The sequence below is a fragment of the Xiphias gladius genome, chromosome 18 (assembly GCF_016859285.1).
Source record: "Xiphias gladius isolate SHS-SW01 ecotype Sanya breed wild chromosome 18, ASM1685928v1, whole genome shotgun sequence".
Taxonomy (NCBI): Eukaryota; Metazoa; Chordata; class Actinopteri; order Istiophoriformes; family Xiphiidae; genus Xiphias; species Xiphias gladius.
Window position 1 is genome coordinate 10,766,758 of NC_053417.1, and position 16,309 is coordinate 10,783,066.

The following is a 16,309-nucleotide window of genomic DNA, read 5'->3' on the forward strand; positions in this document are numbered from 1 at the left end:
CATGGCTTGATACCAGTATTGCTAAGGAAGAAAATGTTGCTTTTTTTTAATTTGGGTGAACGAACCCTTTAAATAAATTAAGGATTTCTGATAACTTAAAAGTGCTGTCTGTTTTGCATATCCAACATTCATCTGATGTTTCCCGTCCTTTCTCCTCAGCAAATGTAAAATGATGATTTTGGAGAGGAAGTGCACAGACAGAGCGGTGAGGCTCCGCTCAGCCCTTGAGAGCCAACTCAACAATGGGGTGTCCAGCTCTGATATGTGGGACAAGACAGTCTCATTCTTCACAGTGAAGAAGGCCTTGATTTTCCATAATGGCTACACCAAATCCTCCAGAGAGGCCATGAGGCTGTTCCCCTCACCCGCAGAGGACGTGGTACCACTTTGCTGCCAGTGAGAAGTGGACACACACATGAAGACAACGAGAAATGAGATATAACATGTGGGTGTGTGTTTGAATATCTACAAGCTCTGAAGCACTAAGCATACTGGCACCATGTCAAGAAGTTCTCCATGGAAAACATTTTTCAAATGGAAAAAAGGACAGTAAATAAAAATAAAAAAAAAGGAAAACTTTTTTTCACTCAACACTAAGTGTAAAAGGTAGAAAAGATGGGAGTTTTATACCCCTCATCTATGACCATATACACTGTGAATTTATATGTCCACAAACAGGCCTTAAAATGTGCATTTTATACCTTAAGCCTTAGTACTCCTTATCACTGGTCACTTAAAGACCACGTTGTTGAGGTTTTGTTAACTTAAAGCCATATTCCTTTGTATAAAGGGGAAGTGTTTATGCCAATGCATACTTTGTTTTATAAATGTTTTTATGACATTGTGAATGATGTTCGTTTTAATTGTTAAGTATAAAATGTCTTGCTGAGAGCCATAAAATGTGCAATATGTGCTTTCATATACGAGTTGAAAATAAACAGTTTATGTCAATGTTTTCTTTACTGATTGTGTTAGAAGTGGTTATTTCCGGTTTATTTTGGCCAGTCAGTTTAAAATGCAAACTTTAATGTGTTCAGTGTGATTGTTTATATTTAGGCTTTGTATTTTATTCACAGTTAACACTGAAAACAGGGAACAAGTTCACATCTCAGAGTCTTAATGAATATCGCCCTCTAGTGGCCTTTATTCAGCAATACCTTAAGATATTATCCACACACTAACAGCTTTGTCTCCCTGGACTCTCATGGTCCCAACTGGTCTGTGTTGTTTTAAGACAGACTTGAAAAATTGCAAACCTATCCTTTAAATTATGGCAGTTTGGCCTGGAGATTCAAGAAGCAAAGCAGGGAGGTTGCTGTTTTGGACCAAACAATCAGCTGAGGTGTTTAACAGCTTTCAAAATGTAACGGCTCTGTTTGCACAAGTGCTATACACTGCATACTTTGCCCCTTGATGCTTCTAAAATAAATATGTTTTAAAGAAAACCTACAAGACTAAACAAACATGACTTCATTAGTTACCTGATCTGATTGGAAATCAAAAACCCATTAGATTTTAAAAAAAATGTATTTATATTCTGTGCCTCTTCACAGGACATTTTAACAGCAATGACTTGCACCGTCACTTGACGAGTAGCTTTTTTTTTTTTTTTTTTTTTTTAAATGGGGACACAGCAGACGATACATCTTTTTTAAGAACGTATACTGCAGCGGGAACAGAAGAGGTTACCCTGGATCAGATTTGGAATTATTACTGCTTTATTAATCATTAGCTAAGTTCAAAAAGCAGACATTCAGCAACAGTTTAACATTGTAGCAGCGGGAATAGGAGAATTAACAATAAACTGGGTGAACTCCAAACCATGCATTCAGTTCTGGAGTTATAAGGACACCTTTTATAACTGTCTAAGTTTAAAAGTTGATCCGTCACTGAAGAATAAAAGTCAGTGGCACTTTGCTTTCCAGAAATCTTTTGTCCAGACTGTTGCCAGTGATTCTGGGGAAAACCAAAATCTAAATCCGAGAGTTCAGAGGCCTGAGAAATAAAGAAACTGCTGGGGAAGAAAACAAACTGAACGACAAAACAATTAGTCAAAGAAAAAAGTGTTTAAATATGTAATGTATGTCTGTTTTATTATTAATTTAGACAAGTCTGATATTTCATTGCAACAGATGGAATCTTTCACAAGTCCAAAGTTCACTTTGTCACCAAGGCATAGCTTTATGGAAAAAATAAAACAAACTCTTATTCATTGTTCTTCTCCTCACTTTGCTTCAGAGGTTGATAAAAGAAACCTTACACATACACACTAAATCAAAAAACTTTTTTCTGTCCATCACTCAAATTCCAGTTAGAACCTACATGAAGACCGAACAGCAAAAGCCTGGAAGAAAGGACAGGTTAGCTTGTAACCATGTGACACTGAAACCTTCTGCCATTTTAAAAAGCCCTGACCAAAACAAACTTAAACCAAACAAACAAAAAATGAAATCAAGATAAAATCAAATGCCACTCGTAATACGTGGTGGGTCAAATCCCCAAAATGTTTTAGTTATCGTAACATTGCCCCCCAATATTGGGGAGGGGGGGATCAAAAAAACGATGTCCACCCTAAAACAGAATTCACGAGTTATTCCCATCAACTTGACAACTCTTTTCTTTTTTAAATATCAATAACCACATTTTCTCAGCCCACCATTCTATGACAACCTTTGATATCCTTAAGACTGAACAATGGTAAAGCTTCAGGTTTGTTTGCGGTAACAGTCGTGAACCAGAAAATACACAAACTTTTTCTGGTTTAATGCTCAGCAGAGTCCCAGATCTCTTGTCTCAAGCTTGGCGAGAAACTGAGTTATGTCCTCAACTCTACACTGAAGCAGTCTGAACCAGAGGGGCAACACGTAAAATTCTGTTTTAGTGTGTTCCCCCCACCCTTTAACAGCATTGTGTTTTTGTGTTAAAAGTTATAGAGATGTTGCCAAAAGTGGATGATTTTTTTTAGACTACACATAGATTCAGCTTTAAGTTAATTTGAAGATGTCATATGGGAGAGGGAGGTGAGCAGGAAGCATGGTGTATACTCTGTGTATGTGTGTGTCAGTGTGTAAAAAGAGAAAATTATTTTTTTCAGTTGGTAGGTGTCCCAATGTTATTTGCAGGGCTGTTGTGTGTTGGAGGGATGTGGGCTGACGTTGGCCATCAGGGCAAAGAGTTCAACAAGTCCTGCAGGAAGAGGTCTGGGTCTACGATTTCAGAGAGGAGACCTAGAAAACAAACATGACATCAAGTTTTGCGTTAACATTCACGTCACATTGCAGTTTAGATGTTTCCCAAGGCAAGAATGTAAAGCCAAGGGTCGACCAGTCATAGAGCTGCAACAGAGGAGACCATCCCAGTTCTGCCAGTTGGATCGTTTTCCCAAATTACTTCAGATTGTGAGCATATTCTTTGAAGTGTTTCAGAATATTTTTATATTGAATTTTTTTTAACTGGGTTGTCATAAAGTTAATCAGGTGTCTATGTATACTGACCTACAACATCAAAGAACTCTGACAAGGACTCGGCGGGCATGAGTTCATCCTGGAAGGCCCTTAGCACACGCTCTGAGGCCTCATAGATGGGCATGTCGTTGTGACGGACATATTCTGCCAGTGAGAAGGACCAGCCCCCCTCGGTGTTGCTGGTGGGTACTTTCTGTATGGCCAAAAAACAGAGAAGAAAAAGGCAGTGAGGTCAGTTACTGTAGTTGTAGTCTAAGTATGTAACAACACTGTACTGCTGATGTCAAAGAAAAGAGGCTTCAAAACTTTACTTTAATATATTCAGAGGTTCTTGTTGTTAGCCTAAACATTCGACAAACAAGCCTTCACTGATTTTTAAACACATTAAGTTAGTTAAACATGTCTCTACAACTGAACCATGATTGCACAGGTCAGACTTGAATTGAATTCAATACATAACACACACAACAGAATATCATTGGTCTGTGGCATCAATATGCACAGTAGTTTTGATCTGTAACAGATTTACCATGAACATGTCGTAGACAAGATCCACCAGGCCCCAGAAGAGAAGAGGCGAGCGATAGACTGCATATTCCTTTGGTACTTTGTCTGTGAGTCTGATAATAAAACAGTACACAGAATTTAGTATGATTTTCTTAACTCATATCTGCTTTACGCAAACATTGGTATGTTAGAAATTCTTCCATGTAGGTACAAGATGCATTTGAAATAACAGTGGTGAAACACCTATTGTCTTTGGTGGCCACCCTTAAACCCCACCCATGGAACAAAATTATCATTTGAAGTTGCCCCGTTTCCCATTTGATCCAACCTGAAGGGATTTAATATGGTAGACAAAGTTGCTTCTTTACCCCTGCATCAGCTGTAAAACAGAGAGGGACAGAAAAGTGAAATAGAGGTTATGGGTCGTACTTGTTGGTGCAGACGGCTGAGACCTTGCGGGCGTGTGCGGTGACCAGGAGTCTTCGTAGGAAGAATATACGTGAACTCCTCCAGCGTTCAGGCGGCATGATGTGCATGGCCAAGATGGTGAAATAGTGCGGTCCTTCAACCTCGTATGAGCTCTCCACCCATTTCTCACATGGCTGCTCTTGGAAACTCTGCAGGTTCTTCTCCTCCCGAGATGTAGCCCTTGTACTGCAGTGACACAGTTTGCACAGTAAAGTGAGATGAGGGTAGGAAATATATGAAACATACCACCTGAATACTGGTCAAATCGTGTGACTTATCGTTTGCGTGTCATCCTTACACCTCATCACTGACCCCCATATCTAGCAGCTGGGCACTGGTACTGATCCAATGTCTGATGAGTACTTTCTGTGGTCAGATACAATTTTACATCAAAAAGACACATACGTGTTGAGGACGTAGAGCACAGTGTGGATGATGTACGGTATGAGGTGGATGTTGCTCTCTCGGCCGCCCCCTCCTGTGTCCACGCTGAACGATTGCTCGGTAGCAAAGCGGAGGAACAGCAGTTTGGTGTCGTGGATGTTGAGCTGGTACGTGGGCTCTCGCTGGCCGGTGCACTCCTGCAGATATGTGTTGTGCCTGTGCAGCAGAGAGATATCCAGTGGAGAATGATTCAATGCGTGCCTTATGAAGTGAAATTTTTGCTGTCTGTGTGCGTGCCGTTGCACGATTTTACCTTGCTAAGCATGTAGCGAAGGCTGATTCCGGCACATGTGGCCCCCACACAGGAAGCAGCCCATTGCACTTGGTATTGGCGTTCTGGAGAGCAGCACTCTCCCACTCCTCTCGCCCACGGGCCAGCCTACCCCGGGGAAAAGGAAAATCAAAAAGCTCAGATTGCACTAAATTAAAGGTGAGCTTAGAGTAGAAAATTTATGAAGTACTCTAAACATCAGTAGGTACATGATGGTGTTTATTGCTACCTGACAGCTGCCAGATGGCAGTCATAGTGGACTATGTTAAAGTGCGACACAGTGCTGTAACCCTGCTGCTTGCGAGGCTTGTTTTCGAAGTCCTCCAAGGCCACACGCTTCGTGAAAGTGTAAATACCCAGGACTTTGGTTGGCTAGGACGAGAGACAAGGACCGCAATGTTGATTCAAAAATACCACAAGTCGGCTCAACATACAAGAAGACTACCATCTGTACTCAGGGTTAAAAACCTAACCTGTTATATCACTTTATCTGCATAAAATTACTAACAGTGACAACTGATACTGATAATTTAGTCCCAACTAAATTGTGCAGCTTTTTTCATCATCTAAAACCTAAGTGTTTCAATAACGTCTACAATAAGATCACCGGTTTGAAACAAAAATTCCTATATATATTTATACATTTTTTTTTTTAAATACAACCTCTTAAACACCACGTGATGTGATCCAGTCATAATCCTTGATGTGTTGTTGTACCTGGAATTTGTAACCTTCTCTACAGATACAGCAGGTCAAGCCAGGCTCCTCTATCAACTCCTCCATTTGCTTCAACAGTGAGGTCTTAGTCACCACCTGACCCTTCTCGTTGGTCTGAGAGGCAAACACATAAGCAAAAATCAACAATGTAACACTGGGCTTTGTTAATGACATGGTGAAACTAAGCAACAATGGCAGAGATAAGAATAAACAGTATTTAAACAAACTAAGGAGAAAAAAGTTAGATAAAACTTGAAAACAGTACCGTCATGCCCAGTGTTCCCAGGGCTTTCTGCCTCATGGCCATAGCCATTCGCTTCTTCTCTGCTCTGGTCTCCCTGCGGGCTGCTTCAATTTTCAGGTTGACATCACTGTGCTCCCTCAGGGCCTCCAGGAGGTTTTCTGCCAGAGTGCCGATACCTTCGTCACTGGATACCTGTTCCAGCTTGTGCAAGTTGGTTATTGAATCTGTGCCTATCAGCACCTGGACAGAAGATAAGAAGACATCCAGTCATGTTATGTAGGCAAGTATGTTCGCAAAAGAATTGCTGATGCTCAGTTTGCAAGGTGGGCCAAATATTTTGATGGTTCATCATATAACTATTGCGCCAGGCATGGGAACTGTCCTGAGTAATCAGTCTTCCACTGTTTGGTATTAGGCGGTTCCAGTAGAGATTTATTATTACAAGTATTTAGTACCTGTGTGGGGGGATGCTGGGTAGCCAAACCACGAAGCAATCTGAGAATGAAGGGTAGAGCTGGTCTGGAGAGGAATTTCTTCCAGACATCTGCATCCAGACTAATGAGAGTTCAGAACACAAAGAAATTGGTTTAAGCAATCGAGAACAAGTATTTTATTATATCACAGGTTTGAATGGACTATCTTAAGGCACCTGAAGCTCTGAGAAACCTACTTTTTGGCATTTGGGATATGTTTCTTCATGTAGTCCAGTGCACTCTGTGTGATTCCCTTTTGGAGAATAAGATCTTTCAGCTGATGGCCGTTGCTGTTATTTTTAATACCAGCAGCGATTTTACAGAAGCAATCCAGAAACACTTTGTCATCTGCACTATGCTCCTCGTCGTACCTTAGAAAACAAAGAAAGGAATAAGTTTTCACAAACGTCAATACCCAAACACTCTCTAAAAACATGTGGCACTGCAAAATGATCAGCCCGATTTGCTTGATGCAAGTTCGTGCTTATTTGTACGCAAAAGCTAAGTGATGCCCACTTGTCAAAGCTGCAACAGGGTTTGAAGCGTTCCACCAAGATCCTCATCTTCTCCAGTTCACCGAAGGACAGGTATGGGATGATGCGCAGCAGACCCTGCAGCACGCTGGGGTTGGAACGCACAAATGGGGTGTTGATCTGATCTAACAACATGACCAGCTGATCTTTGTCTCCCGTCAGCAGCAGGTTACCCTGCGAAAGTCAAACCAGTTTCCATTTAATTCAAACAATGACAAGAATAGATTTTTTTCGGGCTTTGGTAATATTATGGTGTCAAAAGGTTCCTATACTATTTCTTTATCCAGAGTGTTGAATGTGCTTTACATTCTTACCTTGTCCTCTGAAATCTCTGCATTGGCTTCATCCAGAATGATCTCCATGATGCTCAGAACTTGCTCCGCTATGGAGGCTCCACCACTGTCCTTACTCTCTTGTTCTGCCACTAAAGCCTGAAGTAAAAGAAGATTAAAAGTTTTCTGAAACACTTAACAAAATAACTGGTAAATTGCGTTATAAAGCCTGGTTTACGACGGCACTGAAATTTGAATTAAATTGTTAGAATTTTCCCACAATGTCACACAGTCACTTTAACACTCACCAGGTTGAGAGTTCCCAGCATGACGTTGAGCGTGTTCATTTCTGGTTTGACCAGCTGCTGCCTGTTGATCTTCACCTTCACACAATAACTGAACAACTTCAGTAAAACCTGTGTGTGAGAGAGATACACCCTGGTCAACTCTGCAGCTCTTATTTTATTATTTATGAAAACAGGAAAACAAAGCAACCACGTATGCAGTTATCAGAAATCCAAGACTTTCCAAAGTAAAGTCTTGTAATTTTAAAAAATGTACAACACTGTGAATGTTTTCTTTAAGGCTTAAATACATATTAGATGAGAAGGAAATTAGTTTATTCTGGATGGGTGGTTTGGAATTTCTTCTACAGTGTTATTGTCATTATTAATAGCCATGCTCTTCTTAGACAGTACAGAGTGAAGTGTTAAGATTGGAGCTGCAACGATTAGTCGATTTATCAGTCCAAAGAAAATTATTCACAACCTATTTTGATAATCAATGAATCATTTAATATCATAGCCCATGCAAAAACTGCCATAAATTTGATGGTTCCACATTCTCAAATGTGGGAAATTGGTGCTTTTCTTCGTCTTAAATTACAGTAAACTGAAAATTTTTGGAGTTTGTACTGTTGGTCAGACAAAACAAGACATTTGAAGACATAATCTTGTGCTCTAGGAAATTAGAAATTGTGATCTGCATTTTTAACAAAACCCGACGTTTTATATTCCAAACAATTAATCGAGAAAATAATCACAAGATTAATCAACAATGAAAATAATAGTTAGTTGCAGACCTTGTTAAGTCTAAGTAACTTAAAGGAGAGAAATGTTGAGTTAAAGTTGAAAATGATTCAGACTTTGACCAGCTTTTATTTGCAAAATTCTAGTTTTAGTATGCTTTGAGGTTCAAAGAATAAAGATTACCGTGTTACTGTAAACGGGTTTTTGGCACAAAGAAATTTGGCTTACAGTGAGCAGATGTCTTCCTTGTTTGAAATCTTTGATTCCAGACAGCCGGTTGAGCATACACTCCAGCCCTCCACACTGTGCCATGACTCCTGCCATCTTGTACACCTCCTCATCATCCTCCTCCTCATCTGTACAATGGCAAGGTAAAATATTTTTTTCTCAATAGAAATGACATATTGCCTATTCATCTTTTCCACTCTTCAGAGAATGTACTGATTATGGGTCAATGTGATGGCAAAGAAAATGTCCAGAACAAGTTCAATGGCTTTAAAATTCATGAAAGGAATTAATATGAGACTCTTAGGACAAACACAATTGGATTAAAACACATTAACAAACTATGCATGACTCAGAAATATGAACACACAGTATATTAATAGTAAATCAAACCTGTGGTTGAGTCCAATGACTCTATGAACTCCTCAGTGGCATCTCCGAGCAGACCTCTCATTCGATAGATGATTCTCATTGGCTCACCCTTGAAAAAGAAAGCCAGCAGGCTCCATGACTAACATTAATCGCCTTCTTACTCTGCTATTTACAGTACTGTAAGTATTTAAAGGCAATCTACATAATTCCAAATGTTCTTAAATGCATCATGCATTTACTGAAAAACTAACTAGGACTCTCACCTCATTTGTAGGGCACCACACCTTCTTGTAGACCTCAGCCACTGACAGATCCAAGCTAATTATTTTGTTGTTTACCAGAAGCTAAGGGGATCAGAGTGTCATGATAGCTTTTAGAATTCCATAAGAAACAGAAGAGAATTTGATAAAAGCTTGCATCAAATAAAGGAAAAGAAATTGTTCAAAGTGGATGAAAAGAAAAATAACATAAAACAACAAAAAACTAAAGGATAGGGTCACTTTACCTCCATGCCGCTGTCATCTTCAAGCAGTGCCACCAGGTCACAGTCTTGGCAGATCTTGTTCTTGATGTCCCTCATTAGAGGGCCAATGCCAGGCTCGTTGCTGCTGTAGGGGTTTCCTGGCATTCGGCCCTGCAGGAAGTCCTCCTGCTGAGGATCCTTTTCCAGGGTCACAAAGAACTCTGTCACCTCATTCTCCTCCTAGAAACAGAGGATAAAACAAAAGGTTTAGATGAAGACAAATTGAAAGCTACACACTGAATTTTAGAGCATTGGAGCATGTAGGACTTTTTAAATGAAATACATCAGGGTAAAGGTAACTCACAGGATAGATGATGCTGCACAGTCTCTCAAAAATGAACACAGGGGTCCTGTAATCATCCAGGTTGTACCGTTTTGCAGTCTCTATGCACACTGCCATGAAGGCTTTGGTTTCAGACTCAGTACCTATGAACAATACAACAAGATTTACAAACTTGATGTTTTCAACAAATATACAATATACAATAACCTCTGCTGAATTACACTCATTTCACAAGATTTTTTGTGGATTATTCCTTCTGTAGAAAGCGGAAGTAGATTTATAATTTATGCTTTACATGTTATTGAGTATATTGAGTAATGGAAGTATTAAAGAAAGACTTGAATAATACATCAAAGAAATTGAAGCTCTTCTTAATAGTGACTGGACCAAAAATTTTCTTTTATGTTAACAAATGTGAAAAAAAAAAAAAAAAAAGCTATGACCAATAAAATTTGTGAAAGGGTTAAATTTCATGTCTGTTGAACGTGAATCAGTGCAGACCTGTCGTCATGTCCTCCAGCATCTCAAGCAGCATGTCCTGAGTCTCATCGATGAGTTTGGTGCGCTGCACCACCAGCTTCCTTAGACACAGATAACCGTTGAGCACTGTCCCGACCAACCTACTCTTGAAATGCCGCTTAATGGACTCAACTTCCACGAAAGAAGAGAGCAAGCCTGTAGTGGTACCAAAAACACACAAATCATTTAAATATTCAAAAAAGGATTTAAAATCAAACAAACAACAACAACAAACCCAGCCCACTTGTGAAAAAAAAAAAATCATCTGTATCATTTGTTCTATAACAGTGTTTAGCATCTCACCTAAAGCCTACACTACTTTGTCAGACAGCACGAAAACTAACATACCAGTCAAGCTCTTGAGGGCGTAGCCTTGCTGCAAGTCTGTGCTCAGTGTAGCCTCCTCCAGAGCCAGCAGATTGGCTATTTCCTAAATAGAGAAGTAAAAGATGTAGTTTTATTGACATACTAATACTTCAGACATATCATTTTAAGTGCAATAAAAACATTTAAAAAAACAAAAAAAAAAAAACACAATATTGTTTTTCTAGAAGATCAAATTTTCATGTATTCCCCTGCATCTAATAAAACCTCAGTTGATATTAATTTAAGGGAACTAATGGCACATCAAGATATTCTGTATGTATTCTCTACATTTCTTTTGAACTTAAGGGCATTACCTTGGTGATCAGGTTACCGATGTAGGGCAGGACTCCACGGGCAGCCAAGTATACCTTCCAGTGAGTTGGCTTGATTAGCTTCTGGTACAGACCCAGATACTCCACCGCACACTCTCCAGCCACACTCAGCTCATCCAGATAACTGAGAGACATACAGGAAAATACTAAGTTTTAGTTTTTAACACATCTCCCACTTCTTGGTATTAGTTCAATTTTTTTGTCAAGATCATTTTAACAGTTTTCATACTTCTGCTCGAGATATTTGCAGCGGACCATCAGCTGCATGACAATTTTTGTAGCATTTTTCTGTTATTGCTGACATACTTACATGTATGTGTAACACACAGTAGTATATTTACTTTCATATCATCTATCTATCTATCTATCTATCTATCTATCTATCTATCTATCTATCTATCTATCTATCACACACACACACACACTCACACAAACACCCTTTAATTTTAATATTTGAGGCTGATACCTGGTGAGCAGATCCAGGACCTGTTGTTTGCGACTGGGGATTGTGGTAAGGGCCTCCACAATAGTGCAAGCTGCCTGTCTGGCTGCCTGAGTGGCAGGTGTGAACAGGACCTGCGAAACAGTTATTTTCAGAGGATGCATTAATTACTTTGTTATTTGTAATTGTAATTTCTCAGTTTTAAAATAGTTACTGGGTCCTCATCTCATTTATAACCAAAAAGTATGGACATGTAACCTTTCAAGACTAACAAGGACAACAAGCAGAGTATCAGTAATATAACAACAAAAACAACACTGCATTTGAAACTTTTTTTTTTTTTACCTGCCGCAGCCAGTTGTTGTGACTCAGTTTGAGCAAGCGAGGGAAAAGGCCTTCACCTTTTCTGGACCTCATGAACTGCTTCCACTTCCACACATACTTCTCCAGCAGATACTGCTTCCGCAACTCAGCCTTTCCCTGAGGCTTTGACACAGTCTCCTGGCCTGTAGTCAAGATAAATTCAACCAGAAAAGAGTTTTTATTATTTCAATGCAAAAAAATGTATAAATAGGAAGACCATTTTGCAACACCGATGCACTGTATATTTGTCGTGACACAGTACTTACATCTTGCTGGGAGACACTTTTTCCAGGCCTCATAAGATGCTTTTGGGTCCTTCTTGAGCCAGAGTTGGGCCTGGGCATGGATTTCATTACTGTAGGGCCTGACTGTGGTCAAAGATTCAGTAGCAGCATCCTTTGAACAAAAGCGAACACACACACTGCTGTGTAAGGGAACATGCGTATGTAACTTTTCCTGAGCTGGCATATTTTAAATGAAAATTTCTAATTATTTACTATTATTAGATTTCAACTTACAAAATTGGCTCTGGTATTTTTCCGTTTGGCCGTAATGACTGTTAGATAATCAAAATTTCTTCAACACATTACTTTCTACCTACACTGCTGCCACCTAAATCCATCTAAAATAGATTAAACCATGACAGAGCAATGCTGGAATTACAGAGTTACAGTATATTTACCTTGTTTTTCTTGCTAGTTGGAGCAGGGGGCTTGATCAGCTTTTGCAGGATCCTCAAACACATGAGAGTGATGTTCTCCACCACTACAGGCGTCTTTATATTCACTGACATGAGGAACAGACTGAGAGCTATGTGAACAAAAAACATACAATGCTTTTAGAAACAGACCTCAGTTGTGACCAGTAACAATGGCATCCCAAACACATGTAGGATGGCTGAGTGAAAACATGGCCAAAAAAAAAAAATCTGAAGAACCAGTGGTTCCAGATAATTTTTCGAGTCAGGGATTCAGGGCAGAGACCTAAAAATTACCAATTCAAACTCTGTTAAAAAGGAGTACACCCTCTTTTCAACAGATGAGGTTAGGAAATCAGGCTCACCACAACGCAACCGTAACTCCCAGCATCCTCCCTCTTTTGAAATTGAGTCTGTCAGCAGCAGCATCTCATACTGCAGATTGCTAACCTGTTGGGAGAACAAGACATCATGTTCACATCAAAATTGAAAATTCTTCAACCAAGTTAAAATGCTCAACCCAGACGCTCTGCTGTTTAGACAAATATGTTAATTTCCGACATTTAATTTCTTCAGCTCATAGTAAGACATGGAAGATGACATACCAGGTCAGGATTGGCCCAGTGACCTTTGAGGGCAGCTGACACCTTAGCAATGATGAGGTCATTCATCTGCTGAGTGGCTTCTGGATGATCTCTGAAGCAGGAAACATGGAAGCAAACAACAGACAGAACAATATATCATCATCACGTCAATTCCCTGTATAAGCACACATTGGGTAAAAAGCAAAAAGTAGACACTCTTCTTCAGCTCAAACTTAACTACAATTGGACATGTAAGGGAGGGACATACCTAGTGAGGAGACAGACCAGCTGGCGCACCTCCTCCCTCATGGCTGCTGTACCACGTCGCAAGTTATACTCAAACAGCTCCCGGATGAGCCCCTGGAGGACAAGAATCTGCCGGAGGGCCGGGTTAGTGGCCAGTGCACGGAGCAGTGTGATACAGTGACCTGTGACAGCTGAGGCACAGCCATAGCACTTGGTGGAGGATGTGTGGCCACAGCCCAGCACAGAGAGGGCACGGTACTGACTGGCAGTGAAGGTGGGCTGGTGGCTGCTACTGCTTCGGGATGACTTGGTGGCAGCCTCTCTCTGCTGCAAATCATACTCCAAGAGCTCTTTACGAGATGCAAGCACTTTCTGTAAACAAAGGGAAAATACCAGAGTTAAATGTGATTAGGAGAAGGAAAAAAGCAAAACAAAACAAAAAGCTACCAATTACTAGGAAAATGTAACCATTCAACTCTTTTCCCTCTCTAACCTGTATTATTTTGGAGAGTTCGTCAAATGATGTCTTGCAGTCTCCGCTGTATTCTTGAGCCAGCTGCTGAATGTACCTGTTCACATTAGCAGAAGATGTGCCAAGTCCTGCACCTGCTCCGGTGTCATCCTGGAGGAAACACAAGAAAAAAGAGAAAATAATATCATGGGATAAAATTGTAGACATTTGTAGACAAGATTTCACTTTCACTTTCTACTGCAGTGTCTTAAAACAACAATCCACAGAGAAACAAATTACTACTGTACTACTATATATTACCGATATGCCAATACTATTAGTCAACTGATATTATAGCCTTTCAGATATTTGCCTTTTGCTGAAAAAGGTTTTTGAAAATTTTAATCACATAAATAGCCATGGTATTTAAGTGATATATCTGTAGATACAGTACTTTACATTTAAGTCCATACTAACAAATGTGGATAAAGTGGCTTCCTAAACAGTACTCATGCCCCAGTTTCTTATCCAACATCTACAATTTCACGTACTGTTCATGCCCTTCGTGTGACTGACCTGTGGCTTTTCTGGTGCTGCCTCATTGACTTTAGACAGGAGGCTTTCTAACTGCGGTCGGTGTCCCATCAGCTGGTGGTAGACCCTGTCAGCTTTGTCCAGCAGGGTGTTGATGTTGGTCACAGCCTGCAGAAAACAACAAAGATACAGATTAAATGGAGGAAGAGTGAAGACGGAGTTTGAGAGATAGACTGTGAAATTCATTCAGGGAAAACTACTTCACTCATCTGCTTTCCTTAGCAAAGATTTGGGACACTGGCATGCATGCAAGCAAGCTGATGCTTTGGAATGGTAAAGCCCCTTTAGACTCATTTCTTTTTCACTTTCACGTCTTTCCCAACAAATGACTTTTTACCTTCTTCCTGTCTTCCTCATTCTCAATGGGATCCACAGCACAGCATGGTTTAGCATAAAGCATGAAGTCAAATCGGGCATATTTGCAGAAACCACAGGCATTGCACAGGAAGGGGTCTTTTTCATCGTAGTTGATAGACCTGATAGGAGACAACCACCAAGTTAAAATACAATCAACTTCAACGTCTCTAATTATCTATTCAGAACTGCAAAGGAAACCTGTTGCTCACCTGCACTTGTGGCACTGATACACATTCTCACCACAGTTGCCACACACCCCAGGGTTGGCGGGCACAGAGGCACTGCAGCGGGGACACTGCAGGGTCTCAGTGGAGGCTTGGTAGTTCTCATAAAAGTCAGAGAACTCAATCATCAGGTTGGATGCAACAATGGGTAAGGGAAGGTCGATCTTCACCTCTGTTTGTCCGGGAGTCAGCTGAACTTTTTTGGCTTTGTGCCAGCGAGCAGGCCTACAAATACACAGCAAAGAGCTTTAACTTTATACTGTCAAGTGAATAGTGGCAGGTAGCCACTATGTAATCTTTGTAACTTAAACTGTCATTGGTAAATAACCACCATGAATACATAACTAGTGGCAAAAGAGAAAGACAAGCATCTCTTTGTTGAAACATACTTGTTCTTCAGCTCCACGATAGCCTGTACAGTCCGATTATTGTAGTAGAGATTGATGGTGCGGACCATTTTGGTGCGTTTGAGGTCACCTATCTTCACTGTGACTTTACTGATTGTGTGGCTGCCAATGAGCTTGACAACCTGCTGCGTGGTGGTGTAGCGGGTGTCCACTTTGATAGATGACAGTTTTATATTCTGGAGGACAAAAACAAGACACACAAGACAACTTTGAATACAATAAAAGACTGTGTTTATGCCAGTAGTGTCTTACCATAGATATGTCTTGCGAGTATTCTTTTGACTTGTATTTGTTCTGTCCAAATATTCACCATTTTGCCGTGATTTACATTATAAATAACTGTAGTATAGACACAGAGATGAGCATCCTGAGCCTGGCACACCTTGTATTAGTTTGTATTAACTCAAGATGAAACAGAAACCGATCCAAAAGCCATGCAAACTTACAAGTGTGTAAAAACTTGCATCGGGATTATATTAGCTAGACTTCTTGTGTAATTTCTGGCCACAGATTGTGTCCATTAAGTGAGTTTGTGTTGCACATACTGAGAAGGGAACTTCTGGATTGTTGCACACCAAGCAGGGGTCACTCTCCAGGTAGAAGCCATCAAACTCCACTAAACCCGACAGAGTGCTGCAGGAGAGAACACAAAAGGTTACAGTTTTATGTAGATGATGTCCACTACTTGAAATTGCATTCTCCATGCCACAAGATAGCATGTTTTGTAGACATACTTGTAGATGTTGGAGTTGGGGTGATTTGTCAGGATATGGTTCTGTGCCCTCAGAATTTCCACAGCTTTCTGGGAATACTCCTTTAGCTGTAATAGCAAAAGGAAAATTAAAACAATTTCAGAGACTTATGAGCTTTATCATTATAACACTATGCTTTACTGAATGCTGA

At 40.2% G+C, this 16,309-nt stretch overlaps 1 protein-coding gene across 6 annotated transcripts in view; it reads right to left on the minus strand.

Moving 5' to 3' along the window:
• Positions 1-2,061: 2,061 nt before the first annotated feature.
• ubr4 (ubiquitin protein ligase E3 component n-recognin 4) overlaps positions 2,062-16,309 on the minus strand; it is a 54,264-nt gene continuing 40,016 nt past the window's right edge. For all 6 annotated transcript variants that reach the window (XM_040153447.1, XM_040153446.1, XM_040153444.1 and 3 more), the window contains 36 exons: positions 16,141-16,226; positions 15,952-16,039; positions 15,389-15,582; positions 14,985-15,224; positions 14,756-14,894; positions 14,401-14,526; positions 13,867-13,995; positions 13,396-13,745; positions 13,149-13,239; positions 12,909-12,993; positions 12,529-12,656; positions 12,113-12,242; positions 11,829-11,989; positions 11,508-11,617; positions 11,024-11,165; positions 10,692-10,773; positions 10,326-10,499; positions 9,846-9,967; positions 9,524-9,721; positions 9,282-9,362; positions 9,040-9,127; positions 8,650-8,777; positions 7,702-7,809; positions 7,436-7,552; positions 7,105-7,295; positions 6,786-6,959; positions 6,571-6,670; positions 6,137-6,355; positions 5,872-5,985; positions 5,384-5,526; positions 5,137-5,262; positions 4,845-5,039; positions 4,401-4,625; positions 3,994-4,084; positions 3,495-3,657; positions 2,062-3,227 (listed from right to left, as the gene is read on the minus strand). In XM_040153447.1, the coding sequence (XP_040009381.1) occupies positions 3,163-3,227; positions 3,495-3,657; positions 3,994-4,084; positions 4,401-4,625; positions 4,845-5,039; positions 5,137-5,262; positions 5,384-5,526; positions 5,872-5,985; positions 6,137-6,355; positions 6,571-6,670; positions 6,786-6,959; positions 7,105-7,295; positions 7,436-7,552; positions 7,702-7,809; positions 8,650-8,777; positions 9,040-9,127; positions 9,282-9,362; positions 9,524-9,721; positions 9,846-9,967; positions 10,326-10,499; positions 10,692-10,773; positions 11,024-11,165; positions 11,508-11,617; positions 11,829-11,989; positions 12,113-12,242; positions 12,529-12,656; positions 12,909-12,993; positions 13,149-13,239; positions 13,396-13,745; positions 13,867-13,995; positions 14,401-14,526; positions 14,756-14,894; positions 14,985-15,224; positions 15,389-15,582; positions 15,952-16,039; positions 16,141-16,226 (5,103 nt within the window). In that variant the 3' untranslated portion in view covers positions 2,062-3,162. The remainder of the gene's footprint in view (positions 3,228-3,494; positions 3,658-3,993; positions 4,085-4,400; positions 4,626-4,844; positions 5,040-5,136; positions 5,263-5,383; positions 5,527-5,871; positions 5,986-6,136; positions 6,356-6,570; positions 6,671-6,785; positions 6,960-7,104; positions 7,296-7,435; positions 7,553-7,701; positions 7,810-8,649; positions 8,778-9,039; positions 9,128-9,281; positions 9,363-9,523; positions 9,722-9,845; positions 9,968-10,325; positions 10,500-10,691; positions 10,774-11,023; positions 11,166-11,507; positions 11,618-11,828; positions 11,990-12,112; positions 12,243-12,528; positions 12,657-12,908; positions 12,994-13,148; positions 13,240-13,395; positions 13,746-13,866; positions 13,996-14,400; positions 14,527-14,755; positions 14,895-14,984; positions 15,225-15,388; positions 15,583-15,951; positions 16,040-16,140; positions 16,227-16,309) is intronic.